Raw genomic sequence first — 21,244 nt, forward strand, 5'->3', positions numbered from 1 at the left:
TTTTGCTGGTGTGAGGTGTCAATCTTCCTTGCCAAGCTGACAAGTGTTTTTAGGATAAATGTGTGAGGTCTAAGAATGATCCCTTGAAAATGAAAACACACACACATTTCACAGCTTAAAGAGATTGCAAATTGTCAGGTACTTTAAATAGACTTTCACACTATCAATGAGAATCTTTGCAATTGTAATTTCAGTGTTCATTAGGTGTTTTGGAACCCTAAGGGACAGAACAGTCAAAGAATCGAAGACAGAATGAATATTCATACTATAAAAGAGAAGGGGAAAAGATAGAACAGAAAAGGAAGAAAACCAAAATGTCTACAATTAAGCATTTTAAGTAGCTCTGGGAGGAAGAACAATATAAAATAAGCAATAAATAAATTATATTAGTATGGAATTCAATTGCATTATAAGCATGTTCCAAAATATTAAGGAACGAGGTAATGTTGGGCCTAGTTATTTATTACATACCTTTAAATGTGCAAAAATAAACTGAACAATGGAGCTTAGGTGAATTTACACTGAGTACATTGGGAAGCTTCAAATGACTCTGGTGGCTTGCAGCATTTGAACTTATCCATGCTAGTGAATTCTTTGACAGAAGATTTGGAAGGTTTAGTATAAGTAGTATACCAAATGAAAATAGTAACATATAGAGCCAGTAAGACAGCATGATCTCTTGGAAACCACCATTCTTTATTGCTTAGATCCAGACTTTGCTCCTGCTGACTGGAGCATCTCCTGAGTGGAGCTGTGCTTGGGGGAAACCAGGCTATGAATCCAGGAACTGACCAGGATTGTTTCCTCTGAACCCATCCACAGGATCCAGTTATAAAATTTCACAACAATACTGAAGAAAGCTATACTCTTAAATATATACAGTATTTGCTTTTATGCTATTGTAGAACTAAACACATTTGAGTGCTTTTTTTCTTCTAGTCTGAGCTGCCTTGTGCATTCTTCTTTGAATTTGATCTCGTTTTTGCACCCTTTCTACTTTGGAAGTATTTCCAGGAAAGTGGCCTTTGAACCCCTTCTTAGTCTAAAATCCTGTGAATACTTAGCTAGAAATAAACTCCACTGAAGTTAACGGTATTTATGTCTCAGCGGCCATGTGTAGGATAAGACTAGAAGGAAGGTACTTTTATGTCTCAAAACCATTAATGGGGCCTTAGCTGCTTATCCATTATAGCATTTTTTAAAGTGCAGACACAATATATTTTCCAACCTTATTTCTTGCTTAATTATCTAGACACCAGCCTTCATGGCATGCCATTATTTTGTCTTTAGAATGTGCTTGTCAAAAGCAAAGAATGGGGTATATCTCTGAATAAGAGTCAATTTGTAGAAGTGGCATTGTCAGGTGTTCAGATTTGTGCAGAGCAATGTGTATTATATAATGTTATTCGCCAATTATGCTTTGTGAAGCTATTAGATGACCCAGTCATACAGAGTATAACACAATGTGTTCTTTTTAAACAGTGAAAATTACTTGGTGAGATGGGGGAGCAAAGGTTTTGTGAAAGAAATTGACAATTTCAACAATCTGAAGGTGGTTTTCACTGTGAGTAGTTTGTATCTTTACTATAGTACTTAACTGCCAGTGGCATTTTTCTGGAAAGTTTATCGAATCAAGCATTTTTCAAATTTTGTCACATCTCCAGGATGTTCTGTTCTATATTTTAAAAATTGTTAGATTTTCAGGAGACAGGATAGAGTGCCTAGTTTAGTCCTGATAGGTGGTCTGACTTAATATACCTAATACATGTAGAACTGTATGTGGCCCAGGTTGAGAGATGTTTTAGACTGCAGCCCTATACAAATTTACCTGGAAGAAAATGAAAAATGTATAGGATTGTACTGTCAGTATGCTCATCAGCACAATGATAATACACTGAATAATTTTTCAGAAACATAGTCATGTGTCTATCAGAAAACTAATGCTAAAATAATAAACAGTAACATTTCTTAGCCAGGATGCATAGAGGAAACATTTCCACGCATCTGGAACATTAGTTCCAAGTCTAAATCCTTGGGGGGGTCTATGCTGTATTAAACTGCTTTGAATTCAACTTTGCTTTCAGCTCCATTTGCACTCTTCATCTCTTTCAGGATGAATAATATGCCATTGTATTTTGCTTACATTAGATACATGACCTAGTAGAATAGATGCTGGTCAGGACTCAGCAGTAATTGACCCGTATGATATTAGCTTGTTCGTAGCTATATTTGGCAGAAGTTAATACTGTAGTACAGGGAAAATACCTCTATTAATCTTGTAGACAGATGTTACACTAAACAGAAGAGGTGATTGAAATCACTGAGACATACAATTCCTATTCTGATTACTCAAGGACATCAGTAAATTATTGCTTATGCATATCACCCAGGGAAGAAAAAAAAACCTTATTTGTCACCAAGGGACCAATAATATTTCCCCCCCTCCAATACAAGCTTAATGAACTTGTGGCTGTTCAGTTTAATCATGTTTAATTTTAGAAAAAGCAGAATGCATAGAAAACTCAAGGCCAGTCAGCGAAACCTGTGAACATTCTTGTTCCAGGAAGCTTCTCTCATAGAACCAGATACTCTGCAAGATTTCAAGACTACTTCTTGAATTCCCCACACCACCCTGCCCAGTTTAAAAAGCAGCTGGGGGATTGGGCTTGTGAATTTTTGAAAGGGACATTTCTATTTATCTCCTTAGTTTTCTTATCAAACTCTTGAAACAAATCCTCAACTACAGTTTAACTTTGGATGAGTTTAAAAATCAGGGTTTTTTTTGAAGGAGGCGGGGGTTGAGCGTGACATGTAAAACCTCCAGCTCAGAGCAAATGAAAAGTTGAGTATGAGGATTGTATTTGCAGTCTTTTAGGTTGCGACCCTAATAAATAGTGTGTGAAGGAATTGTATATAAAGACTTCTGAAAATTCACCTTCATTTTCAGAACTCCGAGAGATCAATACATTTGGTTCCTTCTCTCTCACACCCCACATGCCCTGTTAGAAAGGTCAAACTGATTCTAATGTAGTTCGTCATTTGCTTCAGTGAACTTGAAAGTATTTTGAAAATGTTGGATCAAATTGGGTGAAGGTCTGCTGATTGATTGATCATGCAGCGACTTATTTCTCACTGACTTCACTTAGCTTCTTGCTTTGAAGTTGATGCATACTTTGAATCCAGATTTCATGTCAGTCAAATCCAGTTTTCTGAACTGATGTTTTCCTTTAAATGAAAACATGTCCTTTCCATTATTGAAACATTGTTGCACCACTCTTAGTACCTATATATTATGAATCTCTACATGGTATGGAATTTCATTGTGACTCTTGTAATTGGTCTTTGATTTCACAAATATCAGGATCTTGGAAACAAGGATCTCGGAAGAGAAAAAATTTATTTGATTTGCCAGATTGTACGGGTTGGAAGAATGGATCTTAAAGACAGTAATACAAGAAAATATACCCAGGGCATAAGACGACCTTTTGGAGTGGCAGGTAAGAAAATACGTGGACAGGATCCAAAGAGGGTTGCATGGTCTTCCTCGGGTACACTGCGGCTTTTAAACTACTTTTTGTCTTTTAAAGCCCCGACCCCTAAAAATCTGCCTCTGAAAGTTGCGGATCCTTTAAAGAGGCCTTGTATTATGCATAAAGGGCTGCCAATGGGTGTGAAAATTGGCAACATTGTTCCTCCCCACCCTGTATGTGGGAAGATACGTGGGGCTGTAACTGGCTGTCATATTCAGCATACACCCATTGAAATGTTTCAGTGGGTCTACTCTAAGTTTGTCATAGTTTGTCATAGGCATACAGCCACTGGTGTAAGGTGTATTTGGATCATGACTCTGCCCCCTTCCTTTAATGATGGTAGGTCAACATGAGTCAGTGTCATGCAGCAGCAAAAAAACCTAATGCTATTCTAGACTGCATCAACAGAAGTCTAGTCTCCAGATCAAGGGAAGTAATAGTACCATTCTATTCTGCCTTGGTGATACCACACCTGGAATACTGTGTCCAGTTCTGGGCACCACAATTTAACAAGCTGGAACTTGTGCAGAGGGGGGCAACCAAGATGATCAGGGGTCTAGAAACTAAACCTTATAAGGAGCGCTTGAAGGAACTGGGTATGTTTAGCCTGGAAAAGAGAAGAATGAGAGGAGATATGATAGCCATCTTCAAATATCTTAAGAGCTGTCACATGGAGGAGGGAGCATGCTTGTTTTCTCCTGCTCCGGAGGGTAGGATTAGAACTAATGGCTTCAAGTTGCAAGAAAGGAGATTCCGACTGAACATCAGGAGGAACTTTCTGACAGTGAGAACCCTTTGACAGTAAAACAGACTCCCTTGGGAGCTTTTGCACTCTTCTTCCTTCCTAAATTTGATCAGGGTGGTATTGTTAGGTGAAGGTATTCTTTGAAGCTCTTTAGTGAACATTCACTTCAAAAAAGTCCACAAGACTGCAGTAGTGTGGGCAGGATTGTGGCAGAGAAATGGAAATTTGTACATGGCCTTTTGTTGGAGATGTGTACATGAAATCTCCCGGGTGTGGAAAAGGTGTACAGGATGAAATGCTCTAAACAATTTTTGGGGGTAATACCTCAGCATAGGAAGCCACATTGGAGTTTTATAGGGTAACAAAAAGAAACTGTAGGGATGTAATGCGCATAAGCAAAAGCTGAATGCTAATGTATTATTTAAGAATGCACAACGAATTAGCTGTCTCAGCTTCCTTGAAGTCAAGTTAATTACCATCTACCTAGGGCTCTGGTATTTATTGGCTGTTCTTCATTGCTACATGATTAAATTAATTGATGAGGCAGGAATCAGAGGCAAATAATTTAATTATTTTTGTAAGTTCTGAATAATTGAGAACACACAAAATGTTTTCCCTGGTTATAGATCAGCATCACAGTAGGAGGAACTTCCTTGGCAGCAAACTGACCATACTTAAGACTATGTGTTTTGTTAGATTTGGACAACATTGCAGAGTTTGATATTGTTAGAACGATTAGACTTGGACTACACTAGAAAATGAAACTTGCATTTTTTTAAAAAATATGTGGTAAAGTAATTACATTTGAAGCTATTTGGAATGAATTTGCATAATAAGCTTGAGAGTATAATCTGCAGTATAATACTTGTCTACAGTCCAACTCTATGAAATTGATGAGGTATTTGATCCTAACAAGAAGAGGAATTACTTGTTTGTCCATTTCTTTCATGCACATTTGGACGGATTATTTCTTCACCACCCCCAGTTATGGATATTACAGACATCGTAAAAGGAAAAGCAGAAAGCGACGAAGAGAAGCAACATTTCATTCCTTTTCACCCGTAAGAATTTTTTATTAATTAATTTTATTTTTTTATCGCATGTATATTCCACCCTTCTTCCAAGGCGCTCAAGGTGGCATGCATGCGTCTTCCTCTACATTTTTATCTGCACTACAACACTGTGAGGGAGGTTAGGTTAGGTTCTACAGGTGTATCGGGCTGGAGTCCCACCACAGAAGCCCTGTGCAAAGCCTTCCTTGAGCATGCCCCCTAAGCCCTCAGCCCCAAATTGGCTAGAAAGAGAATTCCCAGAACAGTGCACAGGGAGGAGGGAGACCAGGGATCGCTCCTTCTGGCATAGCACAATTTTGAATTCCTCCCATTGTTGCAAATTCAAGTATTGGGTGGAGGAAATGGAACAAACATTTGTACATACATCCTCCAATTGTTCTTCCTGTTCAGCTTACTGCATGCTTGTATTAATGGTTTATTTTTATAGATACATTTTCCTTCTTCTTTTTCCTCTAGAGTGTCAGAGAATGATTTTTTGCATAACCTCTTAAGCAAGGTCACAACACTCAAAGGTGATGGACAAGGTAAAGCATATTGGTGTCTGCTCTTAACCCCCACTCACTTTAACCTAAAGGCATTATTGACAGACCTTAGGACCAGTTTGCATTTCACCTGGTGCCAAGTTGAATGCCTTAGGAGCAGGCAAGAATTCTGTGACAGGCACTCTTATGTGGGTAGGTATATGTACTTAGATTATGATTTGCTTAACCACAGCAGCTCACATAGAAGTGCTGATTCTTACAAATAGCAGCAAGCTTAAGCTTCTAAGACAGATGTGCTGTCATCTGATGTAAGAGGTGGGGAACTAGATGGCCAGTGGGCTCCCCTTCCCAGTGGACCAGGTTTCACAGGTGGGCAAGGTCACCCATCTGTCAGTCACCTGACGGCACAGTAACAGCAGGTCAGCCTTTTTTTGCACAGCGTTAGGGAAGCCCTGAGGTCTAGTTTTCTGTGTACAGTGCTGTGCTAGCTTTGATGATCATCTGATTGGTACCTGCCACCCCACTATCACCAAGCCACATCTTTACCTGTTCCACACCTAACATCTTGTGTGGGGCAGATAGACATGGCTTAGCCAAAATGCCCTCATTGGTCAAATGGGGAGGCCTAACAGGCCCTATGAGTTCCTTGCTGGAAAGATGTGGTTAATGTAACTATGCCCGTAGATTTGTGGCTTGTGAACTAAGGTGTCATGATCTCATTTCTGAGGAACAATGTGCAGAGCTCACTGGAGTGGGAGATCAGCCAAGTAGAACAGTCTCTGACATGTACTTGCCTGGAGGCAGAGCCAGCATCCAAAGTCAGGTCCAATCCTAGGGGTGGATGAACAGCAATCCACATGATCCAGGGGTCAGGGAATCCGATGATCATGGGGTGAAGGGTCAAGGAATCAGCAAGGTAGGGCCAGAAACTGCAAGCATTGTTACCAGCACCTGAATGCTGCTGGAAGCTCTGCTTAAGAAGGCTGAAGCCAGCTGATTCTCATCAGTGCCTTCTCCTCTGTGTCCTTGAAGGCTGATCAGCAGCAGGTGGAGTCACTCCGCCTTCTGATTAGCAGGTTAAGCTGAGTCCTGGCTCATGGCACAAAGTACCTCAGCAGGCTTTTCTTGAAATGATAGTCTGCATTGGACTATAAATATTGTCTTCTTTTCTTCTACAGGGCTATGGGTAACAATGAAAATGCTTGTTGGAGACACTACTCAGATTAGGAAGGACTACCCTCATCTTGTTGACAGGACAACAGTTGTTGCTAGGAAGCTTGGTTTTCCGGAAATAATCATGCCAGGTATGAGGTTGTTTGCTTCTGCTTAGAAGCTGGCTATTTTCTTTTTACAAATGAAACCACCCAAAGAAAGTCTGTTCTGAGGTGCTGAAAGCAACAGTAATGTTTTTACTGGGACTTTTATTTCTCAATTTTCCTATAAATTAGTGGTAATGCCTTAATGGGACTTTATGGAACTTCATGCCCTGACTTCCTCTTCTGTTGCAATACTTTGAGACCAGCTTCACCGCCCATATTTTTCCTGCTGTGACATTGCCTGGGGTGGTTCTGCAATTTGGGGTGGGTGATAAAGTGTGCTGTGAAGTTGTGACTTGCACCATCATGCTTCTAAGAGTCTCACTGGCTGGTGGTTCCAATCCCCCGCTACAAAAGGCCCCCGAGTGAGATCAAAAGGCAATTGGCTTCATGATGACATAGTGACATCAGAGTGAAGGCAAAGCTTTCTGTCCTCATTCTGGATCCAGCTGGTAGTGGGGAGGGGGAGAGAGGGAAATGGTGCCTCACAATCACTGCAGCCACTGTATGAATACTGTTGCCCCCAGGACCATGAAGCAGGCAGTGGTGGTGAAAAGAGTGAGTCAGGGTGCTGGTTCATGAAACCTTTTGCCTGTGTGTATTTCCTTCATTTCAAGCCAAAAGAGTTTTGACAACTTTTCAATCAACCCTATCTTTGATTCCTTAAAAAAAATACAACAGACAGTCATCCTGTATCAAAAGCTGCCTTGTGCTTCTCTTCTGTTTCAAAATTAGTTTGGTGGTCAAATGGTCCCATTTGCAGTCGGTGACTTTTCCCCATCCCAACTTTCGTCCCCTCCCCTAAAATTTGAAGGGGAGTTTTGCTTTGTACTATTTCTTTTAGGTCTCTGCCTTGCAGAGTTGTGTTGTTTTTAAACCTATATTTTGTCATTTTTACTGTTTGATTATAGACCACCTTGAAACTTACACAAAAAGTGATTCACAAATTAAATTTACAGCAACATGTTACTAATTGCATAGTTCTTTCAAATCTGCATGACACTCTTCCCTCTTTCTGGTGTGCATTTGCTGTTCTTCACCAGGAGGTGTCATTGTAGGATGAGAATTACATATCACTGTAGAAGCAATGTAAAGCTCTTTCCTGACAAGACTATAAAAGTTTGATAATGGACATCAAAGCCGAATTTCATTTTCTTCCTTGAACATTCACACTTCAGTATATCACTGAGTAGGGCAAGGCATGGATCTTATGCATTCTGTCGCCTAAGCTGCTTTCAGTCCTTTCTGTCCCGGTATCTACCCCTTTTGAATTTCTTTCATAGGTGATATAAGAAATGACATCTACATTACCTTGCTAAATGGAGACCTGGATAAGTCTAATAAAACTTCACAGAGAAACATAGAAGTCAACATGTGTGTCTGTGATGAAGATGGGAAAGTGATACCAGTAAGTGTTGCTCTCTTGTGTGCATATTGAAGATGAACAAGCACAACCTTTCTGTAACCTCATTTCCTAAAGCTTGTGCTGCAGTTCAGATCTGTTGGTTTTGCTCTGTTAGCATTTATATGCTGATGAAGAGCGCTTGATTCAGAAACTCTGCACACAGAATTCTTCAACCATAGGTGTATATTGGCAAGCCGTCTTACCCCAGCCATGACATATTCTGAGAGATATGTTTGCACTTGATATATGATGGGGTAAAAAAAGAAGTCGTATAGATGCAAGTTGGCCTAAATAGATTGCCATATGTTTTAACTGTTGGACTTTTAGTAAGATGAATTCTAAGAACCCTGGTATAATATATTGATAGCATTGGCACATTGGTTTTTTATATATATAATTGTGCATTTTTAGTATAAGAAAGATTCCCCCCCCCACACACATTCTGCCCTTGAATTTTACAGGTGAAGCAGCTAGCTAATAAATCAAGGGCAACAAGAATAGGTTTACTTCAGCAACTATTGTTTGTTGACCTCCATAACACTCCTTAAGAGCAAAGCATAATGTTTTTTAGAGTCCACAAATAATAGAATCATAGATGCCGCTTTAAAGTAATCCATTTTGGGCCCAAGCCCATTCGCTGGTATATTCCATAGCTTCTGCTCCACACTCCAACATGCAAAAGTCATGCAAGGTTGCTTGTTCCTGCAAGTTCTATGTGTACTCACAACAATGCAAATTGAAATGCCAGCTGCCAATGAAGCAGTAGTGAACAACAAAGAATTTCCCTTTGGGGAAGGCGAGGCTTTTCTGGAGGTTCCAGAATAATGTGAAAAATCTGAGATAGGTCTGCGGAAAGATTATTGACAGTCTGTGGCACAGAGTCTCAAGTCTTCCTCCTGGTCTGATCTAAGGCTGAGATTGCCTGTAAAAACAAAAACAAAACACCTTGATATTTAAATGACACACACACACACACACACACACACACACACACACACGTGTGTGTGTATAGGTGTTTTGTTTTTGTGTTATATATATTTTGTGTTATAATATATATAATATACAGTGGTTCCTCTGGTTAAGAACTTACTTCGTTCTGGAGGTCCGTTCTTAACCTGAAACTGTTCTTAACCTGAGGTATCACTTTAGCTAATGGGGCCTCTGTTGGGATTCGCAGGATACTGGATAAGTCTGCAGGCTTCAACAGGATGATGCAATACTCTGCTGGGTCAGAGTGACTCAGCAGGAGTGTGATTAGTGTAATTGGCTATCACCTGTTTTAAAAAGGAAGGCCTGTTTAACAGTAGTGTGGTGGTTGTGCTGTAGTGTGGTGGTGCTGTGGTGAAGAGTATTCGTTTGTAAGTACTCTGTATGGACTGTTTCTTTTATAAATGCCTGTATATAGCTCACATTAAAAAGGACTGCACTGAAAAACCTGGAACTCTTAATGCTTTGCTGAAAACGCCGCGTGGAATACGCGACAGGGTTATGGGCCCAGCATGCTTCCACTGCGCAAGAGTACAGGTGGCAGGTATCTAGCCGTGGGTGCTGGAGGTGAGCTGCAGGGATGGAGCAGTCCAGAACTGGCATGTTGCTGGAGAAGCTGACGGCCACGAACTACAGCACCTGGTCGGTCCGCATGCAACACTTCCTCAAGCGTGAGGGCCTGTGGAAAGTGGTGGAAGAGCCACCGCAGCCCCCGGAGGAGGATGAGGACGACGATGAAAAGCTGGCACTAGCAGAGGCCCAGCTTGAAAAGGATGAGAAAGCGTTGGCTACGATCATCCTTGGAGTGGACGACAGCCAGCTAGTCTACGTAGCTGATAAGGTGACGGCAAGTGAGGCGTGGAATGCGCTCAAGGCTGTCCATGTGCGAGAGACGGCTGGCTCACTGATAACACTGACCAGGAGACTGTACCGGTGTCGGAAGAAACCGGGGGACTCCCTGGTAAACCACCTAAAATTCCTAACAGGCTGTTTCCAGGAGCTAGCCTTAAGAGGGAGGCCTGTGGGGGAAGAGGACAAAGTCTTTATAGTCCTGAGTTCCCTTGATGACAGCTATGATATGCTGGTCAACTCCCTCGAGTCTGTAGAGACTGATAAGCTGACTCTGGAATACGTGACCGGACGGTTGTATGCAGAGGAGGACAGACGTGCAGAGCGAAAGATGACCTCAGCCCAGCTGTTGGAGCATCCCAGAGGGAACAACAGCCGGGAAGAGCAGAGGTGTCGGGAGCCGGAGAAACAGCCAGGAGGAGCTGCTGCAGACCAGCCGGTGGTCAACAAAGTAAAAGGGTGTTTTTGCTGCAAGTCCACTGGACATCTGCTGCGGGACTGCCCGAGGAAACAACAAAAACAGCGGAAGCACAAGTGGCAGCAGAGGGAGTCTACCGCTTGGGTGTCTGCAGATGGTCAAGAAAATGAAGAGCTGTGGGTTCTGGACAGTGGAGCTTCTCAAACCTTTTGTAAAAGAAAAGGACTCCTAACTGATGCTAGGGCTTCAAACAAAAAACATGTAAGTCTTGCTACGGGCCAGAAAGCTAATGTGGTTTGTGAGGGGGAGGTTGTGTTCCCACAGCTGGGACACACATTCAGGAATGTGTTGTGTGTGCCTAGTCTGCAAAACAATCTCCTGAGCATTCCTGACTTGGCAAAAGCAGGCTTTGAAGTAAATTTTGTGGGAGATCAGTGCCAGATAAAGCAAAATGGGGCAGTGTTGGCAAATGCTAGCCTTAGAACTAATATGTATGTACTGCAGTGTGAATCTAAGGTTGCAAATGTGCAAAATGTCCCGACCCATGATATGTGTATTCATCTCCTGCACAGGCGTCTGGCTCATGCTAGCTATAAGGTGCTAAACAAAACATTGGAGTTGTGTGGGGGGATGAAAAACATAAAAAGTTGTGATAATTACTTAGACTGCAATATCTGCAAGGAGGTTAAAAGCAGGGCTTGCCCAGTAGCAAGAGCAAGCCAGAGAGAAACCAAAAAACCACTGGAGTTGATTCATGCTGATGTAACTGGTCCTTTTCCACCAAGTGTCTCCCACAACAAATACTGTTTAATCCTAGTGGATGATTTTTCTAGATTTGGCTGGGTCTATCCATTAAAGCAAAAGTCTGACGTTGCCCAAACTTTGAAGTTCTGGGTAAGAAGGGTAGAAAGGCAGCTGGGTGAAAAGGTGTCCTCTATTCAATCAGACAGGGGAGGGGAGTTTATGGCAAGCTCCCTAAGAAACTGGTTGCGTTCCCAAGGGATTAAACATAGGCTTACCAATGTGGCCACGCCTCAGGAGAACGGAGTAGCAGAGTGTAGGGGAGGTGTCTTGCAGACACAAATGAAAGCATTGTTAGCAGATGCAAATCTTCCAATTAAGTACTGGGCTGAAAGTATTAAGACTGCGAATTATATTGGGAATCGCTTGTGGTCAAAGGTACTAGATGACATACCCTATAAAATTCTCTATAACAAAAGTCCCAGTTTGCAACATTTAAGAATCTTTGGGACAAAGGCATGGGTTGACATACCTGTGAAAAACCGAAGAAAAGGTGGGAAAAGGGCACAGCAGTTGCTATTTCTTGGGTATGAAAGTGGTACGAAAGCCTACAGGTTTGAAGATGATAAAAACCTTTTGAGTTATAGTCGATCAGCCAGCTTTAATGAGCAAAGAAATTGGCCCAAGATACATGCAAACCTGCTGCCAGAAAAAGTTTTACTGCCGAGCATACCTGATAAGGCAGCTGAAACAAAGCTAAGAATTGGCAGCTCTCCCAGAGAAACTGAAAGGGAGGAAGTAAAGGTTGAGCATTTATCTCCAGCTGCTAGCATGGAGCAGGGGAGAGAAGAAAGTGCAACAGGGACAGGAGGAGGTAGATCTCCAGAGTCAATCCACCCCAAAAGCAGTCTTGAAGGTAGCCCAGGGGGTGAGATTAATGAACCAAGGAGGTCTGCAAGAAGTAATAAAGGTCAACCTCCAGACCGTTATGGGTTCCCAGCCACCATAAACCAGGTTTGTGTAACTGAGCCAGAAAACTTTGAAGAAGTGCAAGAGTTACCTACTCTAGAGAAAGAGGCGTGGTTAAAGGCAATGCAGGCAGAGTATAACTCTCTGCTAAACAACAATGTGTTTGTACCTACAGAATTGCCTAAAGGTAAAAAGCCCATAAGCTGTAAGTGGGTTTTTAAAGTGAAAAAGCTGGCTGATGGTAGTTGTCAGAGGAAAGCCAGGTTGGTTGCACGGGGCTTTACACAGAGGAAAATGATACATTATGATGAAGTGTTTGCCCCAACAGCAAAGGCTGAAACAGTAAAATCAGTTTTAGCAATGGCAAGTCTGAGAGGGTTAAAAGTTAATCATTTTGATGTTGCCTCAGCATATTTAAATGCTCCTATTGACGCTGAGGTATATTTACAGCAAATACCAGGTTATGAGCTAGAAAAAGACAGCATGGTGTTAAAGCTGCAAAGGGCACTATACGGTTTACACCAAAGTGCACGTCTATGGCATGAATGCATAGACACAACTTTGAAAAAGATGGGATTCAAACAAAGCCTGGCTGATTCCTGTTTATATTCAGCAATGGTGCAAGGAAGTGTTTGTTATTTACTTTTGTATGTTGATGATATCTGTCTGATAACAACTGCACAAAAGCAAGTGTCTTGGTTTATAAACAGCCTAGGTAACAAATACAAACTGAAGTATTTGGGAGAGATTAAGAATTACTTAGGAGTAGAGGTTCAGAGAAATGAAGAGGGCGTTTACTCTCTGAGTCAGAAGGAAAAAATTGAAAAGTTACTGAAGACATATGGAATGGAGAGGGCAAATGAGGTTGACACTCCCATAACTACCCAGTACAAAAATGAACCAGAAGGGCAAAAATGTGAGAATGCAACAGCGTTTCATTCTCTGTTGGGTTCTCTGTTATATTTAAGTTGTTGGACAAGACCCGACATAACATTGGCAGTGCACATGTTAAGCCAAAGAAGTGCAGACCCGGCTCAGAGAGATTGGGTAGCACTTAAAAGAATCCTAAGGTATCTGAAAGGCACAAAAGATTACAAACTGGTGCTGGATACAGGACATGATCAGCAAGTGTATGCATACGCTGACGCCAGCTGGGGAGACAGAGAAAATGGAAAGTCTACCACTGGCTATGCCATATATATTGGAAATGCCCTGGTTCAGTGGAAATCCCAGAAACAAACATTTGTTGCCACAAGTACTTGTGAAGCAGAGTACTCAGCCATAAGCGAATGTGTATCACAAATAGAGTGGTTTGCTTGCCTAACAAAAGAGCTTGGAATACCTTCTGAAATGCCAATCACTGTGCTAAGTGACAACATGGCTGCACAACAGCTTGCTAACCAACAGAACTTTAAGAGCAAGAGTAAACATATTGCGATAAGATACGGAAATGTGAAAAATGCTTTGGAAAGAAATGTGTTAAAGGTACAGCACTGTAACACAAAATGTAATGTGGCAGATTTGTATACAAAATGTTTGGATGCTCCTAAATTTCGAGACTTAAGAGAATTATTGGGTCTCAAGCCTTTGACTTAAGGAGGAGTGTTGGGATTCGCAGGATACTGGATAAGTCTGCAGGCTTCAACAGGATGATGCAATACTCTGCTGGGTCAGAGTGACTCAGCAGGAGTGTGATTAGTGTAATTGGCTATCACCTGTTTTAAAAAGGAAGGCCTGTTTAACAGTAGTGTGGTGGTTGTGCTGTAGTGTGGTGGTGCTGTGGTGAAGAGTATTCGTTTGTAAGTACTCTGTATGGACTGTTTCTTTTATAAATGCCTGTATATAGCTCACATTAAAAAGGACTACACTGAAAAACCTGGAACTCTTAATGCTTTGCTGAAAACGCCGCGTGGAATACGCGACAGCCTCCCCTGCCGCGCCATTTCTGTTCTCATCCTGGGGCAAAGTTCTTAACCTGAGGTACTACTTCCGGGTTAGCGGAGTCTGTAACCTGAAGCTTTTGTAACCCGAAGTATTTGTAACCTGAGGTGCCACTGTATATTATAATATATGTTGTTGTTGTTGTTGTTGTTTAGTCGTGTCATGACTCCATGGACCAGAGCACGCCAGGCACTCCTGTCTTCCACTGCCTTATAATATATAATATATATATATGAAATATCTCTTCTCATGCTCCTTGTGACTAATAATTCAGATAAAAGCTCTATATACATTTTTGTCTGCTGTGTAGGTGTGCTTAAGTAGATGTGACCAACCTGTTCGACATCTTAGCTTTAAAAATAAATGATACAGAGTGAAAAGAAGGAAGAATTTATTGGAACAGCAAGCTATCCTTGGCTGAGAAAATAATTGCACTGTTAAATTTCCTGGGAGTTACTTAGGGATCAGAGTATTGGTTGGATATTGGTTGGAAAGGAAGAAAAAATTGGCAGGGCATATGTATGAAAGACTAAACATGCAAATAAGTAGCCTAAAAGAGTTACATAACTATAAATTCTGGAAAACTGCTGAGAGAAGAAGTAGCCAGAAAACCTTCAATGACTAATCTCCTCTCCCATGCATCATATAGCTTTGTTGGATGCTGAGAACATTATTTCCAATATTGGAAAATTTATGAAGTAGCTGAATAATTTTAGGAGCTAGGTAGTGGAAATGCAGTTAAATTTGCTAATGAGTTACAGCTGGTAGGACAGATGTTACTATCCTTTACAAGTGGGAGAAGTACAGCATTTCTTGTTCAGAAAGAAGATACAGGTACAGACATGGCCACATTCCCAGATAATGTGGTCCTTAAAAGTGCTTCTGTGAGAATTTCTGTGCACCAGCATTTGAGTTGTAAGCTAAATTTCTGCTTAACTGCAATCATTGCCTCTGCAAGTATGTCTGTTAATATCATGCCGGATCTGGGTCCATTGTAATCCTCAGCAAAGTGCGGCCTAGTGGGCCCCCAATGCTTTGTAGCCTTCTCTGGGGGCTCACCAATGGTGGTGGAGAGCACTGGTGGCAACAGGTGGCTGCAGGCTGGCCACTGTTTTACATTTTCCACAAAGCCTTGATGGCAGTATCAGGGGTACTGAGGGACACAGACAGTTCACAAATACAATTTAGGCCAAAGTAACATGGTGGGCCCTTCCAAAGTGCATCAGAGTTGCCAGTGGTCCATAATGCTAAGTGCTGATGCTGGCCTTAATTACTTATGTTCTTGCTGTGAGGTACTTCACCCTTTCCTGCCTGTTCAGGTAATTTACAGGGCTCCACCATATTTTCCGTGGTTTTCCTTTGGTTTCTGCCCCACTTTGGGACGGTACACTTACCCTCTCTAGAGAGTCAAGACATAAGAGTCCTAGGGGTTAGCATAGACTGTATGGCTGGCAGTATTAAAACTATAGTACTTAATATAGTTCTGAATTGAAAATATATACGTAAGAACTAAGAAGCTGCACCTCTTTCCTCTTTTCCCCTGTTTTGTGTAAGAATGCAATTTGTTTAGGAGCTGGAGACAAGCCTACAAGTGAATACAAATCAGTGGTCTACTACCAAGTTAAACAGCCCCGCTGGGCGGAGACATTAAAGGTATGACAGGGGAGGAGACGCCTCACCTCCCCATTTAAAATCTTTGCTTAAGAGGAACCTAGGACTCTGCTACTTATGCTAAACTGGAAGCTCTGACAATACAGTTGAAAGAATGCAAGCCACCAAGGAATTGCTTGCATTATTTTGCTGTCTAGAAGCAAGAAGCGTGATTTTTCCATTTGAAAAGTATACAGTTAACTTAGTTGCCCATAATCTCCAAGATGAATTTGATAGAAATTTTATCCCATTCCATTTTCTTCTAGTATTATAATAATGCATTTTAAAAAAACTTAGAGCAAACGTAGGAGTGTATGGTCCAGTAAGCTGAGAAAAATTAGAAAATACGGGAACTTCTGTCACCTCATGAAAAAAGACCTTTTACAATTTATATCCTTGTTAGAGAAGAATTAATTGACATCTTTATGGTTTGCATGTAACTTGTAATAAGCAAATTCTTGGAAGGTTGTGATGGAAATAATTACAAAATGGCTGTAGGCTACTAGAAAAGCTTATTGTAAATCTGCTCCTTTTAAAGAGAGAGCACTATAGAAAATTGCTGTCATAATGTGGCTCTTAGGTAGATAATGAGTTTAATTCTATTAAGGTGCTTTGGCAAGAAGAGACAGAGGGCAGCAGGGAGAAAAAAATGGCATAATAAAAGGTATTATTGGGTACAAAATGTATTTATTTCCATGTACTTTCAAATATTTATGTGTCAAGCAGTGTCTCTTCTGAAAATGGCACACTAATGGAAATCCAAGTTAAGCTTATAATAAAATATTTGGAGCTTTTAAAAACTAGCCTTTGGAGTCTTCTAATTCCAAGTTAATTCTGATTTTGATCAGTAGTGTCCAAACGTACTGAGGTGATGCTGCTATAATGAATTAGAATAATGGATTGGATCTAGAAGAGAGTGAATGTTCATGGTCTCTCCTCCCCACTTTTGTGTCCCCTAAAAAGCGCTCAAAACTGGGTAGCTCTCTGAAACAGCATGAGATGTAGCACAGGGAGCTGTGGTGCAAAAGGGGAATTGGCAAATAATAGAAAGGAGACCTTTGTATACAAGCTTAAGATACCTGGTGTAGTATAAAGATGGGTTCAGACCATAGGTTCCAGTGTGTAGCTCCACTGAAGATGAAACATCTGACTTGTTACTTTCCCAAATACTGGCACTCCAGGATTTGCATGAGACATGATGTCATACTCCCCAAGTAGTGGCAGTTGCACCAGCTCAGGTCAAAACAAACAAAGAAACAAAAAAAATCCTTCCAGTAGCACCTTAGAGACCAACTAAGTTTGTTATTGGTATGAGCTTTCGTGTGCATGTACACTTCTTCAGACCAACACGGCCATCTACCTGTAACTACCTGCAACTATCAGCTGGTGGGAGGTGGGGGTCAACACCAGATCAGGTGTTATCTCTTAAAATAGCAAGGCTCCTATTTGTGGAGGAATTTACATCTAAATTGCCCCCATTTCTACATTGGTGGATCCTTTTATTATACAACTTTTCACCACTGTGAATCTTATCCACACACAATTTAAAGATCAAATAACAAAGGAGGCACATTAGAATTTACTTTTTGCAGTGTAGGGACTTCAAAGCAAGCCCTTTAATGTATCTATGACTAAGGAATACTATCTTATTCAGCAAGAAAGTTCATTCAACAGTAGCATTAGTCATGATATGAATTTGCATTAAAATGCAAAGTTTCTTTCAAAGGCATATAATCTGGCTTTTGGTGGTGGTATAGCTTCATTTGGCAAATAATGAAATAAAAGTCCTGAAAAAGTGCAGCAGAGCATAATTTTAGGTCATTGTGCACAAATAGCTGCCACAGCAGGTCTTTAGCCATAGATGGATATTTGGGCAGCACTAATTTAGAACTGCTGGTGGAGCTTCCCTCCATGTATTCATCATATCATTTTTACTTTAATAACTGTTTATGTATTTAGATGTTTATGTATTTAAATAGGTAGCATTGCCCATTGAGGATATGCAAAGAATTCACTTGCGCTTTACGTTTAGACATCGGTCATCTCAGGAGTGTAAGTAACCCGCTTGATTACTTGCTTTCAATATGCAACATTAGATAAATGGACATGTTATAGGCGGGGGGAAAGAATCATACAAAATTATTTCTTGCACAGCTAAAGACAAAGGAGAAAAGAACTTTGCAATGGCCTATGTGAAGTTAATGAAGGAGGATGGGACAACTCTGCTTGATGGCTTTCATGATCTCGCCGTTCTAAAGGTATTGTTGGTTTTGCTGCATAGACTTCCACACAGCTTTGCACAATCCACTAACAATCTCCTGTTGGTCTACTTAAAATGTTATGCTCCAAGCCTGGTGTGTGGGGGGTGTTAGGGGAGGGGTAGTACCTCTGGTAGGGAACACACCATGCTCCTTTTGGTGTAGTATGCCCACATTTGGTGCCCACCCTCCACTCAGCTCTCACCTGAGGTTCCTAGAAGCTGTCTGCATGTGACAGTGGCCACACCCCAGGAACAACTTTGACTGGCTGGCTAAACCAGGTGAAGGTAGCCAATAGGTCTCAAGCCCTTGGTGAATAAGGGACTTCCCATGCATGTGAAGACAGGCTGGGGCAGATTGAGTCCCAGGGGGATCACTTTGGTGCTGCTAACACTGTGGTTTTACTTTCCCATCAGAGGCACACTCCATTGTCTCTTGAGACAGACAGATACCAACAACTCCTAGCCTGAAAGGACTAGGGGGAGGGCATTCTGTAACTGGCATGCGAATACTGGGGAAAAACCCCTTCTCCCCAGCCCAGATTCATATGCCTAAACTTTGAAAGAGGGTTCCTGAAGGACAAGCATATTCATATAGGAACATCCATCATTGCTAGAACTGAACTCAGTGATTTCTTTGTGTAGTGTGAGTTATGCCAGGAATAGCTAATGTGGTACCTTCCAGTTGTTGTGGACTACAATTCCTATCAGTCGCAGCCAGCATACCCAATAGCTAGGGATGGTGGGAGTTGCACTTTGGAGGCCAGCACGTTGACTATTCTTGACTTACACTGTTCTAGCACATACAGCAAGCGAAAATGCTGTAGCTGGCTTTTCCTTAAAAAATTCAGGTGTACTCAACACATCTGGCAACTAGCCCGTTTCTGGCTTTTACACAAAATCCTTGCAAATGGCCTAGTGGGAAACAGAAAGAAAGGGACGAAAAGACTGAGCTGACTATATTTCAGGTTGTTTGGAGCTTTTCCAAATATGTCCTTATAGGATGCTGGAGATCTGTCAGACAAAAAGCTGCAGTCTGGTGATAAAACCTTTAGTCAGTTTTAAATGCTAAACTGGGAATGGCTGCCTAAATACCAGACTTAGCCCTTTGATTTCCATTTTTAAAAGCAGTTTATTACTAAACATCCGCAATGTTTCCTTGAAGATAAATAAGGAAAATCAGTTGTATGAAGCAGGTGTCCCTAGCACCAGAGTTGTGTGGCTCCCCAAGTTTGAAAAACAGTCTGCAATACAATTTAGGAACCTACTCTTAGTAATTAAGAGTTAGAAGCCCTGTGGGACATGGCCAATGCCCTGAGTGTTGCTAAAATGAAAAAGACTATCACTTGTGGAGTTTTAGGGCACAACTAGCAATGAGTTGTAGGACTGTTGCTGAAAATGGAAGCCCCTGTTCAAGTTTTCCCAGCTGTTCCTGACGTGTTTAGTCCAGGGCTGGGGAATATGGCCTGTAGGCTTATCTTGACCTAGTTGCAATTTGGCCAGAAAGGCCATTTTTCTGAAACCACTCCTGCGTGTAAATCAAGTTACATCACCCTGATGGGCAGGTGATATCAGCTGGTGGGAGGTGGGGGTCAATTATCCTTGGTTTGCCTGTAGATGCTAATTCCCTGCAGGGAACTCTCACATACAGCTGGTCCCTGCCAAAAGGATAATAAAATTTAGATGGACTTAATACTGTGATCTTTCCATACCCAGCCAGTGGTGTGGTGTGGGAACACAATAATACACAAAATTATTACACAGCAGCATAAGTAAGTGTGTCTGTACTAGGGTAACCAATGCGGTACAATCCTGATGTTTCTGGACTTCAGCTGCCATCAATTCTGGCAACAGCAATGCTGGCTTGGGCTAATGAGGAACAGAATCCAACATAACATGGAGAGCGCTCCTTGGCGTCAGTTGAGGGACAATTCAACCCAAAGCTGCTACTTTTTGAAGCTTTCCTTTTCACCTTTACGCATCCCATAGTTTAATCCCATCCGGTGGCTATAAGAACTGTTGCTTTAAAAACTGGCCCTTGAGTTTGCTTTTTAGTTCCTGCCCCACCCGCTGCAATGGGGGAACTGTGGCAGAGATGGGGGAACTGTGCAGGTGTTGTTAGAGAACAACCCCCCCCCCCATCCTTGACCCTTGGCTATGCTGGCTGGGATTGATGAGATGGAGTCCAACCAAATCTGCAAGGTCACAGATTCCCCACCGGTCTAAGGACCATAGTTTTGATCTATTTGTAAGCTGCTCAGGGGACCCTTTTGATTGAAGAGCAAGGTAAACATGATTTAAATAAAATTAATTTGTTTCCATTTCCATTGTTCACTGAGAAGATTTTTTTAATGGTTTCTGTGTGTCCAAGGACTTATGTGCATGTTGTGACCTCTTCTCTTTATAAACCAGCAGAAAATTCTTTGCCTACCTACGTATCCTCGCTTAGTTTCAAAAGTAGATTGTGAGTTGAGGAGTTTTGTTTGTGCAGAGAAATTGCATATACTTTTGCAGTCTTCACTGGGTTAAGTCTCTCAATCCAATATTTTTTTAAAAAAAAGATTTATTTCTAAAAGGCTACTGGTGTGGAAGAGTGCAGCAAAGTTATCCTGGTTATATGTGAATTTAGCTCATTCCACTGAATCTCACCTTGTTTTCATGCCTTGCTTTCAAGGGTGATAGTAAGAAAATGGAAGATGCCAGTGCTTACCTGAGTCTCCCTTCCTCACGTCATAACATAGACTCTAAAGGCTCAACCTTAAGTCGGAGTTCAAGCAGTGTTGGAGGGCTCTCAGTAAGCTCAAGAGACACATTTACCATTTCAACGCTTGTTTGTTCAACCAAGCTAACTCAAAATGGTAAGAATATAAGCTTCTGACAA

The 21,244-nt window shown here is 41.5% G+C and overlaps 1 protein-coding gene across 5 annotated transcripts in view; it reads left to right on the forward strand.

The window, feature by feature from the left end:
• DOCK2 (dedicator of cytokinesis 2) overlaps nt 1-21,244 on the forward strand; it is a 266,689-nt gene that overhangs the window by 20,344 nt on the left and 225,101 nt on the right. For all 5 annotated transcript variants that reach the window (XM_083481684.1, XM_083481685.1, XM_083481687.1 and 2 more), the window contains 10 exons: nt 1,483-1,564; nt 3,362-3,497; nt 5,261-5,336; nt 5,805-5,872; nt 7,009-7,134; nt 8,430-8,554; nt 16,011-16,109; nt 18,086-18,158; nt 18,261-18,364; nt 21,038-21,221. In XM_083481684.1, coding sequence (XP_083337810.1) covers nt 1,483-1,564; nt 3,362-3,497; nt 5,261-5,336; nt 5,805-5,872; nt 7,009-7,134; nt 8,430-8,554; nt 16,011-16,109; nt 18,086-18,158; nt 18,261-18,364; nt 21,038-21,221 — 1,073 coding nt within the window. The remainder of the gene's footprint in view (nt 1-1,482; nt 1,565-3,361; nt 3,498-5,260; nt 5,337-5,804; nt 5,873-7,008; nt 7,135-8,429; nt 8,555-16,010; nt 16,110-18,085; nt 18,159-18,260; nt 18,365-21,037; nt 21,222-21,244) is intronic.

This window comes from Podarcis liolepis, assembly GCF_965112155.1.
Source record: "Podarcis liolepis genome assembly, chromosome: 2".
NCBI lineage: Eukaryota > Metazoa > Chordata > Lepidosauria > Squamata > Lacertidae > Podarcis > Podarcis liolepis.